Source organism: Electrophorus electricus, chromosome 11 (genome assembly GCF_041902795.1).
Source record: "Electrophorus electricus isolate QZ-2024a chromosome 11, ASM4190279v1, whole genome shotgun sequence".
Lineage (NCBI taxonomy): Eukaryota > Metazoa > Chordata > Actinopteri > Gymnotiformes > Gymnotidae > Electrophorus > Electrophorus electricus.
In genome coordinates, this window is record NC_137507.1 from 2498983 (window position 1) to 2513402 (window position 14420).

The window sequence follows — 14420 nt, forward strand, 5'->3', positions numbered from 1 at the left end:
AAGTGCAAGAGAGAAAGAGAGCTGTTTAAGTTCAGACCTTTTAGTTTAGTTTCCTGTCTCTTTCTCTTTCTCTTTCTCTCTCACCCCTTTCTCTCTCTCTCTCTCCCCTTTCTCTTTGGCATTCTCTTAGCTCCCATGATAAAGGAGAGACCGAGTTCGGCCATCTATCCCTCCGACAGCCTCCGTCAGTCTCTCCTGGGCTCGCGCAGAGGACGCTCCACCCTCTCGCTCAGCAAGAGCGTCTCCACCACCAACATCGCAGGGTGAGTGGGCATGCGTCTGCCCGGGTCCGCCTGCGTCAGGTCCATAGGAAAGTGGCAGTCAATTTTGTCTTCGTTGGCCTCTCAGTGTTCTGCTAACCATGAATACTTCAGTAGTGGGTCGGTCACATCGCTAGTAATGACATCTCGACTGGACCATTATGAGTCGCTGTTCCCGGATAAGGACGGACCGGGCACCATGAGGCCCTGTTTATTGTTAGACGCTGTTAAGGATTATTGTGTACATGCTTGGATGTACACAGCTACACATGAGCTGAACATGCAGTTCTGTCACTTCTGTAGTGCACGGGCCCAGTCTTAACTGAGAGAGAGCCATTCGTGTGCTGTCAATTATATTTGCAGCTGTCTGCTCCAAAGCGTTTTGGCGTCTCTCAAGTTTGGTTTATGTTTGTTTCTCTCTGTGTGTGTGTGTGTGTGGGTGTGTGTGTGTGTGCAGGAACCTGAATGACGACTCTCCGCTGGGCCTCAGACGGATCCTGTCCCAGTCCACTGACTCTCTGAACTTCAGGAACAGGGCCATGTCTATGGAGTCTCTCAATGACGATGGTGAGAGGCACGCGATGAAGGCACACACACGCACTGCTTCATCACTGACTGATTTCTAATAAATGGGGACCGTTTCTTGCCCCTGCCAGGAATTCTGGGTACTCGGTAAAGTGGCAGAGATAAACACTATGAGTTTGGCAAACATTTAGAAACAAAACATCAGGGACTGAATTAGCACCCATAAAAACAGGATGGGGGAAAAAAAGAATATCCCAATGTCACAAAAGAATCCCTGATCCCTCTCCCCTCCACACACATGCTCACACAGGAGAGGTGTACTATGCGTCAGTGCTGGAGGAGTTGGAAAGGGAGGGGCGCGACTTTGAGGCCGACTCGTGGAGTCTGGCGGTGGACGCCTCCTACCTGCAGACCCAGCGAAAAGACATCACCAAGAGGCAGGATGTCATCTACGGTGAGGCCCTTCCTCTGCACTTCCCCCCTAAACAGGGCTTGCTCTCGCTAGCGCTCTCTGCTGGTCAGACGCTCTCTTTTCCACATAGCTTTGTTTTCTGGTCCTGCAGTGTTTAGTGGGACTGTTGTTCCTTCCCTGACTCACTTTATTCAAGTCAGTTGATGGGGCATGACCTAAAATGGTAATGAGCAACAGCCATTTCAAGATGACGGGATAAAAATTGCTAATAAGCTTAGATGTTGGTGTATAAGATGATGGGGTGTGGCTAAAAATGCTAATAAGGGTATGAGCCAGTATAAGGTTGCAGGCCAAAGCTGTTAGCTTGACTGCATGTTTGAAAGGGCCACTGGCTAACCGCCTCCGTCCCCCCGGCAGAGCTGATCCAGACAGAGCTGCACCACGTCCGCACGTTGCGCATAATGGAGGGCGTGTTTCGCCGGGGCATGCTGGAGGAGGTGCTCCTGGAGCCGGGTGTGGTCCACGCGGTCTTCCCCTGCCTGGACCAGCTGGTGGTTCTGCACACGCGCTTCCTGGGCCAGATGCTAAGTAGGAGGAGCCACAGCCTGGCGCGGGGCAGCAGCACCAATTTCACCATCCATCAGCTCGGGGATGTGCTGGTGGAGCAGGTGGGCGGGGGATCTGGGGTTCATATCGTGAGAGTTACAGGGGCAACAGGTTTGCTCCAAATCACACCAGAGAGAGGGACCTGAATGGAGTTCATTATGCACCAAATTATGCACCAAATGTCCATTATTAACGGCTGGATATGTTAACAAAACCTACACGCTACACAAAAAGCAGCTGATCAAACGGAAAGGAATACATTCTTACATTCTCCGAGGTTATTGAACTTTTAACAGATTATTTTCCTGTTTCCTTCTCGCCTGTGTCCAGTTCTCAGGCCATAACGCCGACGAGATGCGGAAGTGTTACGCCGAGTTCTGCAGCCGTCACCTGAAAGCCGTGAAGCTGTATAAGGAGCTGCTGGCTCGGGACAAGAGGTTCCAGTACTTCATCAGGGTGAGGAAGAGGAGGAGACTGGGGGGGGGACTGATGAAGTGAGAGGCCGGACAGTACTTACTGTGTTTCCCCTATGCAGCGCGTGAGCAGGGGTCCCCTACTCCGTCGTCATGGCGTCCAGGAGTGCATCTTACTAGTGACCCAGCGCATCACCAAGTACCCAGTGCTCATCCAGCGCATTCTGGACAACACGAAAGGTAGCGGACCCGCCGCACACCTGAGCACTACCCGCCGCACACCTGAGCACTACCCGCCGCACACCTGAGCACTACCCGCCGCACACCTGAGCACTACCCGCCGCACACCTGAGCACTACCCGCCGCACACCTGAACACTACCCGCCGCACACCTGAGCACTACCCGCCGCACACCTGAGCACTACCCGCCGCACACCTGAGCACTACCCGCCGCACACCTGAGCACTACCCGCCGCACACCTGAGCACTACCCGCCGCACACCTGAACACTACCCACCGCACACCCCAGCACTGGGCTGCACCTAAACCAGCAGTCAGTATGCTGGACTGATTCATTGATTCCACTGATTAAGTGCAAGAAGGGGGGAAGTTTGTTTGTCACCATGCACTTAAAAAGACTCACCCATCAAAGACAGGACATCTCCCACTACACCTACTACTGGCCACAGAGGGGGGAAGAGTCGTGTTTAAGAATAGTGAACCTACATCATTTACAACACTGAAATTGAATACTTTTTCTGTATTCTGCACTATTTTACCCAGAAGTTGCAATAAATAAACCAGTCCATTGTCTTTTAATGAGTCACAAAAATGCAAATGGGGAAAACATTCATTTACTAAAACTAACCGGAGCTGCGTCGTGTCAGCTTCCATTACGAGCTATTAAACCTCCGCCACGTGATGCTAGCCTTTGTTACCAGAGCCCCATCGCGTTAGCTTCCATTAACCAGAAGCGCGTGGTGCCCCCCCCAGGCAATGAGGAGGAGGTGGCGTCTCTGAGCCAAGCGCTGGCCCTGATTAAAGACCTCCTGAGCTCCGTGGACCAGCAGGTCCAGGAGCTGGAGCGCACGCAGCGGCTGCAGGAGATCCGAGCCCGGCTGGACCCCCGCGCAGAGACTGAGGTGCGCGGCGGAGGGGTGTTCCGCGGAGCTGAGCTGCTCCGCCGGAGGCTCATCCACGAGGGGGCACTGCTCTGGAAGACGGCCCAGGGCTCCAGGCTGAAAGGTAGAGTGAGCGTTCCTGTACTGCACATGCGCATGTGTGTTACTCTGCGTGTCTGTTTCTGGTTTTATCAATGTGTCATTGTTTGTGTGTGTGTGTTACTCAGTGTGTCTGTTTCTTGTTTTATCAGTGTGTCAGTGTTTGTTTGTGTGTGTGTGTGTGTGTGTGTGTGTGTGTGTGTGTGTGTGTGTGTGTGTGTGTGTGTGTGTTCGTGCTCCTTAGTAAGAGCGTGTGTTTATTTTTCATAGATGTGCAGGTCTTGCTGATGACAGACATCCTGGTGTTCATGCAGGAAAAAGACCAGAAATATTTTTTCCCCTGTCTGGTGAGTCCCAGCTTTGACACACACTCGAGGTTTAGGCCTCAGTGTTCCTGAATTCCACATAAATCACTCATTTATCACGTCATTCCTTTAGATCAGGGAATAATGGAAACAATTTATATTACTAGTGAAATAATGTCAAACATGAAAGATATTTTACTGGAAAATGTTATGAATCACTGAAATCAAAACAAGTTATCTCTCTCTCTCCCTCTCTCAAAGGACAAGCCTTCAGTTCTGTCTCTCCAGAACCTGATTGTCAGAGACATAGCCAATCAGGAGCGAGGGATGTTCCTTATCAGCGACTCCACCCCCCCGGAGATGTACGAGCTCCACGCCGCCTCCAAAGACGACAGGAACAGCTGGATGAAGCTCATCCAGGACGCAGTGAGCAGGTCGGCCGGCTGACCTCTGACCCCTGCGTCCCCCCAACCCCATCCCCACGGCCAGAAGCCTTACCACCCCCCCAAAACGCTCTCTGTCTCTGTCCCACCCCCAGGTGCCCCTCCAGGGAAGATTTTCCTCTGATTGAGACCGAGGACAAGGCTCTCCTGCGCAGACTCCGAGGTCAGTACCAGGAACAGGCCGATTTTACATTTGCAGCAGCAGTGCCTGCCTTCGCTGTTATTAAAGCTACAATCTGTCTGCAATCGCCATGAACTGGGAGCAACTCTAATCTCAGTGGTGCATTTGTCTGCTTACTGGAGCTCACTGGAACTTGTAAATGCTTCTCTCTCTCTCTCTCTCTCTCTCTCTCTCTCTGTCTATCTCTATCTTGTCTCGCTTCTTTCTTTCTCTCTCTCGCTCTTCTCTCTTCCCTCCTTCTCCTTATCTCCTACTCCTTTTCTCTCTCTCTCTCTTTCTCTCCCTTCCCCCTTTTAGCTGATATTCAGCAGAAGGATCGGGAGGTCCTGGAGCTGCTTCAGGAACGAGTAACCTTGTTCTCAGACCTGGCTGAGGTCACCGGAGGTCAGGAGGTCACCCTCCCCACCAGCTCCCGGAACGTGTTTCGAGCGGACACCCCTCACGCGCCCCAGGCTGAAAGGTTACTGAACAGCGCCATAACTGAAGGTACGCAGAGGCGCGACTCAGCGTCAAACTCAATCTCAGAGTACGGCTGTACAAACGTGTCCGTCTGTTTTCCCTGTGCCTCGACGCAGTGGACAGGCTGAGCGAACTGCTCCTCGGCTCCAACCTCGAGCGCCGCCACTCCTGCAGTTCCAGCAGCGACCAGAACCACACGGAGGCGCCAGTGAGCAGTAAGTCTCCAGCTTGCTGTGCCACGGCTATTAGAAAGGAAATGTCTGTAAAAAAAAATAAAAATAAATAAACTCACACTCCTTTTTTTTTTTCCTAAACACAGATGGGGAGCCACCTTCGGTTAATGGGACTCATGACGGGAACAGCCCGACACAAAAGGCAAGTGTCTGATTTTGGGAACAGACTCTGGGCAGTTTGCCATGTGCCTATATTTTTTTTAGATTTTGTTTGTGGATATTTAAAAATCCTCCCTCCACAACTGAGACCAAATCTAGAAAACTAACCCATATAATACCATTTATGTCATTTTGAGGGACGCTGAACTGTAACTGTATGCTTCCTACAGGACCGAAACGGTAACCAGCTGCAGGACAGGACTCTGAACGAGGTGCACCTCACTCCCTAGAACCTTCTATCTCAACACTCCCGCCCCCTCGAGAAAGATGGCTAATGCCCTTGCTGTGTTTGTGTTTTAGGAAGTTTGTCAAAGACTGGTCAACCTCAGCACTCATCTCCACGCACTACAGGTAAGACTCCCCAAGTAACCGTAGCAACCAGCCTTCTACATCTCTTTCTCTCATCTCTTCTAATCCCTCCTTCTCTCTGTGCCTCCGCCTCTCCAGCCGGTAGCCGGTGTGTAGCGTGTGTTTGGAGTGGACCTGCAGAGCTGTTAGTGTCTTTTGTGCTTTAAAGAGACTCTGAAAGTCTCTTTGTTTCGTCTTCCCTCGGCCTCTTTTACTCAACTTTTACCCCTCCAGTTTAAAAACTTTTATTGGCATTACAACATTAAATTATAGGCCTGCCGAACCATTTTTTAGTCATATCTCCTGCCCTCTTTCTTCGTGTGTGTGTCTCTCTCTCTCTCTCTCTCTCTCTCTCTCTCTCTCTCTCCCCCTCCTACCCTCTCTTTCTCCCTCTAGGCAGCAGTCATCAGGCAGGACTCCATCCTGGAGTTGTGCCTGCACGACGGCTCCACCGCCAGCTCCACCCCGCCCACCCCGACCTCTGCCCCGCTGGTCTTTGTCCCGGCCCGCCTGAGCCGCTCGCTGTCCCGCGACGCCCTGCTGGAGGGCGTGAGCGCGGGGGCAAGCGGCGAGCAGGCCCTGCTGCAGCGGCAGTTCTCCCTGCTGCAGGAGGAGCTGTTTCGGCTGCGCCCCCTGGAGGCCAGGCTGCGCGACAGCGAGAGGATGCGGGCGCAGCTGGAGACGCAACTGAGGGAGCTGCAGGCCTCGCGGGACGCCGGCCGTAAGGACAGGGGGGTGGCCACGGCACAGCAGGTGAGTGCTCGCGACTGGCAGAATATGATCGCCGCGTGTCTTCAGTTCCTTAAGTTTCCTTAAAGTCTTTTTGATTGTGATGTTTCACAGTCTCCGGAATGAGATTAAAATCCTGAATATAAAATAAAGGCATCTTGTGTTCATCAAGGCTCCAGGTCAGAGGACACGGAGTGATGGAGTGAAGGGCCCCCTCGCGCCGCTGGCCTGCCAGGAGGCTATCGACCAGTTAGATGGCGTCCAGGAGGGCAGCGACGAGGAGGAGGATTCCGACCAGGAGGAAGAAGTTCGGATTTCCCCCCGCTCCGACAGTCCCAGAGGTGAGCTCACCAGTCCGCATTAGGAAAAGGACAAGTAACCATTAGACCCGCCGCTGGGTCAGAACTATAGCTCTGTTGGGGCTCTGCTTTCTGTTTTTTGCTTCCTTTCATCTGTTTTGCATTTAGTTTCATGCTGACAGTCCATGGGTGTGTCACTGTGTAACGCTCTGTCTCTCCCTCTGTACATCATCCCCGTTTACTCTCTGGGCGGGTGCGTGTATTCAGGCATTGTGTAAACCTCCGTCTCTCCTCAGCTTTGCGCTTTGAGGAGTGACGACACACGGCAGTGTCACTGCTTAAACATCGCCACCTCACACGCACGCCAAAAAAATACAATTAAATAAAAGGGTTCCGCCCCCTGCCTTGGATTTTTGTTTGTTTTGTGTCTGAAGCAACTCTCGCACGTCTTGCAGATCTGCAGGACATTCCAGAGGAGAGCGAGTGTGGGACAGAGGCCGTGGAGGGTGAGGCCGGGCCTGACTCCGCCCACAGCTAACACTGGCCCGGCCCCTTCCACGAGGTGGAGTCACTCGGAGAGCTGGATCTCCTCGGCACGACGCTACACGAAGCCGCCCACTTCCCATCACGGGGAGAAAAAAAAAGTCTCAGCATGTCTTGCAATAAATAACTTAGCTGAGAGAGCTTGTGCTGTACTTTGGAAAAAAAATTTTTAATCTAATTTCAATTGTCTGATTTTGAGACAAAACCTTTTCTTCCTGTTTGATACAAGGAAGAGAAGAAAGAAAGAATAAGATTATAGGGAAATGTTAAGGTTAAAAGTGTGGGGTTAACCATCTGCTGGTGAAGCAGTGTTCATAATTTATCTCTAAAATTACCTCTTATGAACTCTAGCCTACTACTGCCTGCCATTGTTTTATTTTTTATCATTGTTAAGCCACAAATGACTGTGACTGAAATCAAGAGACTGAAAATATAAAATTAGAAAGATGAGCTTGCGCTATGATGTAAACAGGACAAGTCTGACTCTAAACTACATGTGTGAGTTTCCCCCCCAAAAAAAAACACAGACGAACAAGGTCTTCATAAACAGTTGACCCCTGCGGCGTGCAAGGGGACCATGGAGTTGGCAGAACTCTCCAAAAACAGGGTGAAGGATAATCGCAAGACAACGAAAAAAGACCAAAGTCGTTCGTCAGTTAGTAATATTCTGTTACTGTAAGTTTTACTTTATTGGAATAGAGTAGTTGAAAATAAATGTCATGTTTAAGACAGGTTTAGTGACAATAACTTCATGAAGGACATTGAGTATGAGCAGTCTCCTTTGGGACCAGGAGTGGCTGAGGAAACCAGACGGACTGGCCTGGACACAGAAGGGTTTTTCTGTACTTTGTATATTATGTATCTGCCTGTACAAATATTTGGAGTGTTAAAAAAAAACAAAAAAAAAAACTAAAAGAATGCTCTTGGAAGTGTATAACGTGTAACTTTTTAAAACTACTTTTTTTGTTGTAATTGTGTTTATTTTTACCTAAACTTACTGCTTGTTTGTATTGTGTTGGTTAAATATACTGTAGTAATTATTATTGACGCATTGTTTCTTCCGATATGTGTTCTTGCATGCCACACACACACACACGTCTGAATGACACCGTCGAGTGTCGTAATTTAATAGTTTTTTCTGATGTTTAGTAGCAGTTTCTTTTAAATACATGAGGCTGTCCTTCGTTGAGTCTTGGGCGGAAGTTTGAAGCGCCTCCCGGTAATAAATGAAGAGCCAAATATTTGATAAGCGCTGCGTTCACATCACACCCTAGTTACAGTCATTTACCACCGAGAAGACCAGGGACGTTTCACTGCGGGGTTAGCGTCCACGGTAAGTCTGTCTGTGTGTGTGTGTGTGTGTGTGTGTGTGTGTGTGTACGTACGTACACACACACACTGGGGGCAGTTAGGAATACGCCATGAATAAGCAAACTAATGTAACGTTGCTGGAATAATGTCTCCATTTAGAGCTCACCAGTTTGGCTATTCCAGTTTATAATGGGCGCTCGAATTAGCCCATTAGGAGCAGCGTAGCTAATGGCTGCTACCTTCACAGCGGTGTGTGTGTTGGAGGAAAGACGCGGGGCGTCTGGTGGGCGCCCCGGACTGAGCTGGGAATCCCAGCGGCTATGTTGTGTAGTTCTCCAGTTGTCTTTCACGCCGAACACTGCCTGGGCTTTAACTGGGCGCCAGGGACAACCTACAGGTCCCGGGAACAGGAATAAAATGACTTCTAACTGCCAAATCACTTCTAACGGGTTCGAACTGTACCGCTGTCTCACAGTAATCTTGTTACAGTAATGTAATTCATTTCGACATGAAGTCGGTCTGAATCAAATCGATCGCTGAAATATCTAAAACACATAAATAAACAGTTGAATTGTTGCTATTTAATCCTATATTTTCTTTAAACTGTTATTTAACTGGTGTCGCGTCTTAATTTGCAGTCGGTACTGAGCCATGGAAAGCATTTTGGAGACCATGGATTACATACCCATGAACAGACCTGTACGTAGCAACATATTCTCCATCTTCAGTGTCTTAAAACAGCTCTTTTTTGTGGATTCATCTGTTCATTTGCACGTTTCCTTGCAGATGTGGTGGGGAACCCTTGGTACCGTGCGTCCGTTTCTGCCTTTTGACCCTGTTATGGACGCACGTCAGATTTACGCTGCCCTGGAAAAGAAAAGTACAGAAATGGGCCGTTGAACTACTATGGCTGAGCATAATATTAGACTAAAAAAATATGTAAATCCATTTATTACCAGAAATAAAAAAGCATCAGCTCAGCGTTCCTGGGTGCATGTGCGACTTTGTGTTTGTGTATAAGGCACTGATGTCATGACGCTGGTAAGGATCATCACCAACAGGACCAACGCCCAGAGACAGAGCATTGCTACGGCCTATAACAACCTCACACAGAAGGTAATTAGAAATTGCCATACCGTCAGCAACACTGAACACTTCTTTAGCGCCGTACCACTGTACCAGGCAGTGTGAAGCTCCTCCCTCTCCATCAGGACCTCGGCGCCGCTCTGAAGAAAGCGCTCTCCGGGCCCCTGGAGGAGCTCCTGCTGGCGCTCATGATGACTCCAGCTGGCTTTGATGCCTCTCGGCTACGACAGGCCATGGAGGTGAGCCAGACATGACGAGAATACAACACAACATCGCCAGGCGTCACTTCTGATGGTGTATGTGTGTGTGGGTCACAGGGTTTAGGCACAGATGAAGAAGCACTTTTGGAAGTGCTGTGTACTAGATCTCCTGATCAGCTTCGAGACATCACGGTAGCGTACAAGGAGGGTAAGCGGCAACCCAGCAATCCAGTAGCCGACTCTGGATATCAGGGGCAGTGGTAGCTCAGAGGTTAAGGTACTTAAGGTTGCCAGTTCAAGCCCCACCACTGCCAAGTTGCCACCGCTGGGCCCCTGAACGAGACCCTTAACCCTCAGTTACTCAAGTTGTTTTTAGTCACAATTATAAGTCATTTTGGATAAAAGTGTCAGCTAAACGCTGTAAATGTACACATGAGAAACAAATGTAGTTGGGATGACTGGTGAAGAATGGAGGTGAACATAAACACGTCACTCATTTCCTGCAGCTTACAGCCGTTACCTGGAGAATGATCTGATCGGTGAAACAAGCAAAGACTTCACCAGTCTAGTGCTGGCCATACTCAAGGTAAAGACCTATAATATAGTACATTACCACAACTGAATATGAAAAAAACCCTTTAAATATTAAAATTAAACATCATATACTGACTGGAAGCAGCTGATTCTAGAACAGTGTCCTTATTCTTAGCGGTTTTACGTTCACATACAGAACTTCACAGCATCGCATTCAGAATAAATGCAGGTTGAAGCACGTTGCCTCTTGGAGAAGTTAACGATTAAAAACGGCAGGGCATGGGTGTGTGTTTGAAGGACACTGACTCGTCTCTGTCATATCAACAGAAGGAGGAGATAAACCGGCAGGGCGTGATTGATTACCAGCTCATTGACCAAGACGTCAGGGTGTGCCTCCATCTCTCTTTCTTGCACTTTTATGGCCTTTTCCACGTCATGCATAGGCAATAATAAGTGTGTGTGTGTGTGTGTGTGTGTGTACACTTTGAACTATGCACACTTTTGGTCTAGAATCTTAATGATGGTGTGAGTGGAAAGAAATCTGACCCTGCCCCCTGGATCCAAATACTGACCTCTCGTAGTTTGGACCATCTCAATAGAGGTAGGGCATTTCGCAACCTCAGAGCAAACAACCTCAGAGCGAACCCACTGCAGCTCTCTCTCTCTGCTCTAGTGCTTTCCACGCTGGAGGAGCTGAAAGGAGAGGCAGTAGACAAAACCATCCAGAAGCACTTTTCAGGAGACCTTCGACTTGGCCTGCGCATTTTGGGTGAGAAATATTTAACCAACTTTACCTTAATTAACAATAGAAACCCCACACAAATCAACATTGTATTTATCCTCACACACACACACACACACACACACACACACACACACACACACACACACACACACAAATATTACAACCATCTGCTTATATCGCACAAGATTGTCCCTGCTTGGATCAGACCTGGTATTCCGACACATCATACAAATGCGTGATCGGACTGAGATCTGGGAAATTTGGAGGCCAAATCAACACCTTGAACTCAGTCATGTTATTCAAACCATTCCTGAACTATTTTTGCAATGTAGCAGGACTCATTATTCCTGCTATTAGGGAATACCATGCCATGATGATGTATGCTTGCTAAAAATGTTTGGGTAGGTAGTATGAGTCAAACTACCATCCATATGAATGCCTGGACCAAAGGTTTCCCAGTGAAACGTCGCCCAGAGCGTCACGCTGTGTTTTCGGATACCTTTCCATCGTAGCCAGGGTTAACGTTTTCAGCAATTTGTGCTTCTCTGGACTTGAACCAGATGGGCTGGCCTTTGCTCCCCACACTCATCTGTGAGCCTTGGGTGTCCATGACCTGCTGCTTTGGAGACGCTCAGACCCAGTTGACTAGCTTTACAATTGGACCCTTAGCCACAGTCACTCAGATCCTTACGCTTGCCCACTTTTCTTGCCTCAAACACACCAAGAATTGTTCACTTGTTGTCTAACATGTCCCACCACTGTGGGCCATTTTTGTGCAAAAACGTAGTAACATACCAGTACATGGGTAGCCTCGCCTCCACAGCTGGCGCTCATTACTGTAGATTGGCTCCACAGCAACACCAGGAAAACTCTTTAAAAGGCCAATGCGCCATAGCAACAGCTGGATAACCCCCAGCAAAACAAGACCCTCCTAAAACCCCACCGACCCTCCTAAAACCACACCAATCTCCAACGACCTCCAAAATCCTCACCAACCCTCAACAACCCTCCAAAATCCCCGCCAACTCCCAAAATCCCCACCAACCTCCAACAACCCTCCAAAAACCCAAACAACCCTCAAAAACCCCACCACCAAATACAACAGTTATTACAAATGAACAGAAAGCATCCTCTGTGCAACACGTATTTGATCTTTTCCGTTTTCAGATGGGCTGTGCACGTTTGTAACCCGAGCAGTGAAGTAATTGCTGTGTGATTTGATTAATGAGGCAACACAAGCGTTCATATCTGTACCGTGTAATGTGTCTCTCTGCAGTGCGCACCATCCAGAACACACCCCTGTTCCTGGCCCAGCGCTTACAAGCCTGCATGAAGGTAGAAGAGATATCTCCATAGTCTTTGGAATTTTGCCAGCTATATGGTCACTGAGTGTGTGTGTGTGTGTGTGTGTGTGTGTGTATATATATGTATATATGTGTGTATATGTATATGTGTGTGTATGTATGTGTGTGTCTGTATATGTATATGTGTGTATATGTGTGTATGTGTGTATATGTGTGTGTGTGTGTGTGTGTATATATATATATATATATATATATATATATATATATATATATATATATATACACACACAGAAGAATGCTGTAGTTCGAGGCATCCTGGTGGCTCGGAGTGAAGAGGACCTCCTATGGGTTAGGGTTGAGTTCCGTAAACTGGCCAACGTCTCTCTCTACACAACCATCCAGGTCAGATACAGACAACATCTACATATCTTACGCTTTGTTTCTCTCATATGCATTTGCGCACACACACACTCAAACAATGGAATATAACTAACAATGTCCTCACAGAATTTATGGATTATATGATTAATGAAGTTCTGACCTGAACCATATTTATATGTATGATGTATTCCAAATGCTCCTTTTAACTCATAAAGCTTCATCTGACTTGCAGAAAGAATTCAAGGGGGATTTACAGGCAGCCCTTCTGGCCCTGTGTCGGTCCGAGGACGTCTGAGGACATCCGAGGGGACACACAACCGCTCAGCGCGCCACACTGGACATTCCTCCTCAGTTCCCATCCTCCACTTGTTTAGCCGCGCCGCTTTCCATTAGGACATCCCCCTGCTTCCTTTGGTCAGGACCCACATGAACCATGTGTGGAATTTTACTCCGAACAATACGTGTAGTAGGAGCAGAAATCGCTCTGTGCCCCACAGCGTCCGTCACCGCCAGGAGTCAAGTACTAATATCCATTAAGAGGGCTGGGATTTGGGATTTGGGATTTGGTTCGGGTGTGGGTTCTGTTTTTCCGTGCAGTCTGAATACCACAGATGTCAATTGGGAAATCTAAATCTTTTTATTTAATTTGTTCAGCAATAAATTTGTTCTGTTTTCTCTGCCCCATAATTAAACTTCACCTGTTCTGTATTTGTCATTAGTGATTCTTTTATTTTGGTTACAAGCGGATGACACATGTAAGTTATTTTGTTTCCCTTTGTTCCAGAAGCTTCAGCACTGCACAGTAAACTCCTTTGCTTTGCTGTTGCAAACTACCTCTGTACTCTCGGACGCTCCGCAGTTTTCTCTCCACCCTCGCCAAACGCTCCACCGTTCTGCTTCCACCCATCTTGCATTGTTTTATCACCTGGTATCAGTTCTAATTGCAAAGTTCAGTATCTGTTTTTGTTCTAGGACTGAACTAATACGTTGCATTTCGAGCATATGAAAGCATTACAAGGAACCTGATGCATTTGAACTGTGTACTTATGAAACAAAAACACTTTTGCATAGATGCTTCTTGGAGATGTAGATATTTGAGGTGTAAGAGATATGCACATAAAACCTATAAAAGATTTTTAATGCCAAATTGATTTTACTGGACTAAGTGGAGTGACATTACATCTCTAGTTTCGGGTACTTTGTGGGAAGGCGGGACAAATTCAGGACTGAGGTCAGACGCCAGTTTATTTTAGCAAGAGGCACAAAGGACCAGGTGAGCAGACAAATATCTGCTCATGCCATAGCAACCCGCTGTCGGTGTGCGTTTTAACAGCATTACCAAAGGAGCATCTCTGCGGGTAATCTCCCCACTGAGAAACGGTCCCTCTGCGTGATCCCCTCTTCGTCTCCTCCCTCTGCAAAATGGAACCTGAACATTTGCCAAAGTCAGGCATCAAGAAGGAGGAGCTGATTCTAAAGAGGCTCAACGGAGCAGGAGCAGGCAGAGACAGACACGTGTGCCAGGTTTATAGCGCTGGAGCCACTCACTAGCCCCTGACTGAGAGCGTCTGCCTGAGGATCTTGCAGTTCACTTGGGCTCCTGTGACAGGTGTAACAGCTGCAGGTGTTCCTTTACATGCAAAAGTGAAGAAGCGTTCTGAGAGGACAAGTTACCAGATTAAGGAGGACATTGTAACAGCAGCTGACGAGTTTATGTGCCAGGC

The 14420-nt window shown here is 48.3% G+C and overlaps 2 protein-coding genes across 7 annotated transcripts in view; both read left to right on the forward strand.

The window, feature by feature from the left end:
• The window catches only part of arhgef2b (rho/rac guanine nucleotide exchange factor (GEF) 2b), a 43491-nt gene extending 35309 nt beyond the window's left edge, over positions 1-8182 (forward strand). For all 5 annotated transcript variants that reach the window (XM_035528755.2, XM_081723364.1, XM_081723365.1 and 2 more), the window contains 18 exons: positions 131-263; positions 718-827; positions 1096-1239; positions 1615-1865; positions 2134-2259; positions 2339-2456; positions 3210-3461; positions 3707-3783; positions 4003-4175; positions 4280-4347; positions 4663-4851; positions 4941-5039; positions 5144-5199; positions 5387-5428; positions 5517-5567; positions 5961-6317; positions 6466-6634; positions 7048-8182. In XM_035528755.2, coding sequence (XP_035384648.2) covers positions 131-263; positions 718-827; positions 1096-1239; positions 1615-1865; positions 2134-2259; positions 2339-2456; positions 3210-3461; positions 3707-3783; positions 4003-4175; positions 4280-4347; positions 4663-4851; positions 4941-5039; positions 5144-5199; positions 5387-5428; positions 5517-5567; positions 5961-6317; positions 6466-6634; positions 7048-7130 — 2498 coding nt within the window. In that variant the 3' untranslated portion in view covers positions 7131-8182. The remainder of the gene's footprint in view (positions 1-130; positions 264-717; positions 828-1095; positions 1240-1614; positions 1866-2133; positions 2260-2338; positions 2457-3209; positions 3462-3706; positions 3784-4002; positions 4176-4279; positions 4348-4662; positions 4852-4940; positions 5040-5143; positions 5200-5386; positions 5429-5516; positions 5568-5960; positions 6318-6465; positions 6635-7047) is intronic.
• A 132-nt stretch (positions 8183-8314) lies between these two features.
• On the forward strand, positions 8315-13404 carry LOC113584867 (Annexin domain-containing protein). Of its 2 annotated transcripts, XM_027022062.3 has the most exons (13): positions 8315-8468; positions 9085-9145; positions 9233-9326; positions 9468-9562; positions 9658-9771; positions 9850-9940; positions 10239-10318; positions 10594-10653; positions 10777-10867; positions 10940-11035; positions 12288-12346; positions 12607-12717; positions 12929-13404. In XM_027022062.3, exons 2-13 carry the CDS (start codon positions 9098-9100, stop codon positions 12989-12991), a joined length of 1002 nt encoding a protein of 333 aa, XP_026877863.1. In that variant the 5' UTR covers positions 8315-8468; positions 9085-9097; the 3' UTR covers positions 12992-13404. The 2 variants fall into 2 exon arrangements, with proteins under 2 accessions (XP_026877863.1, XP_081579497.1); XM_081723371.1 differs by having other exon boundaries at positions 10777-11035.
• Positions 13405-14420: the final 1016 nt, after the last annotated feature.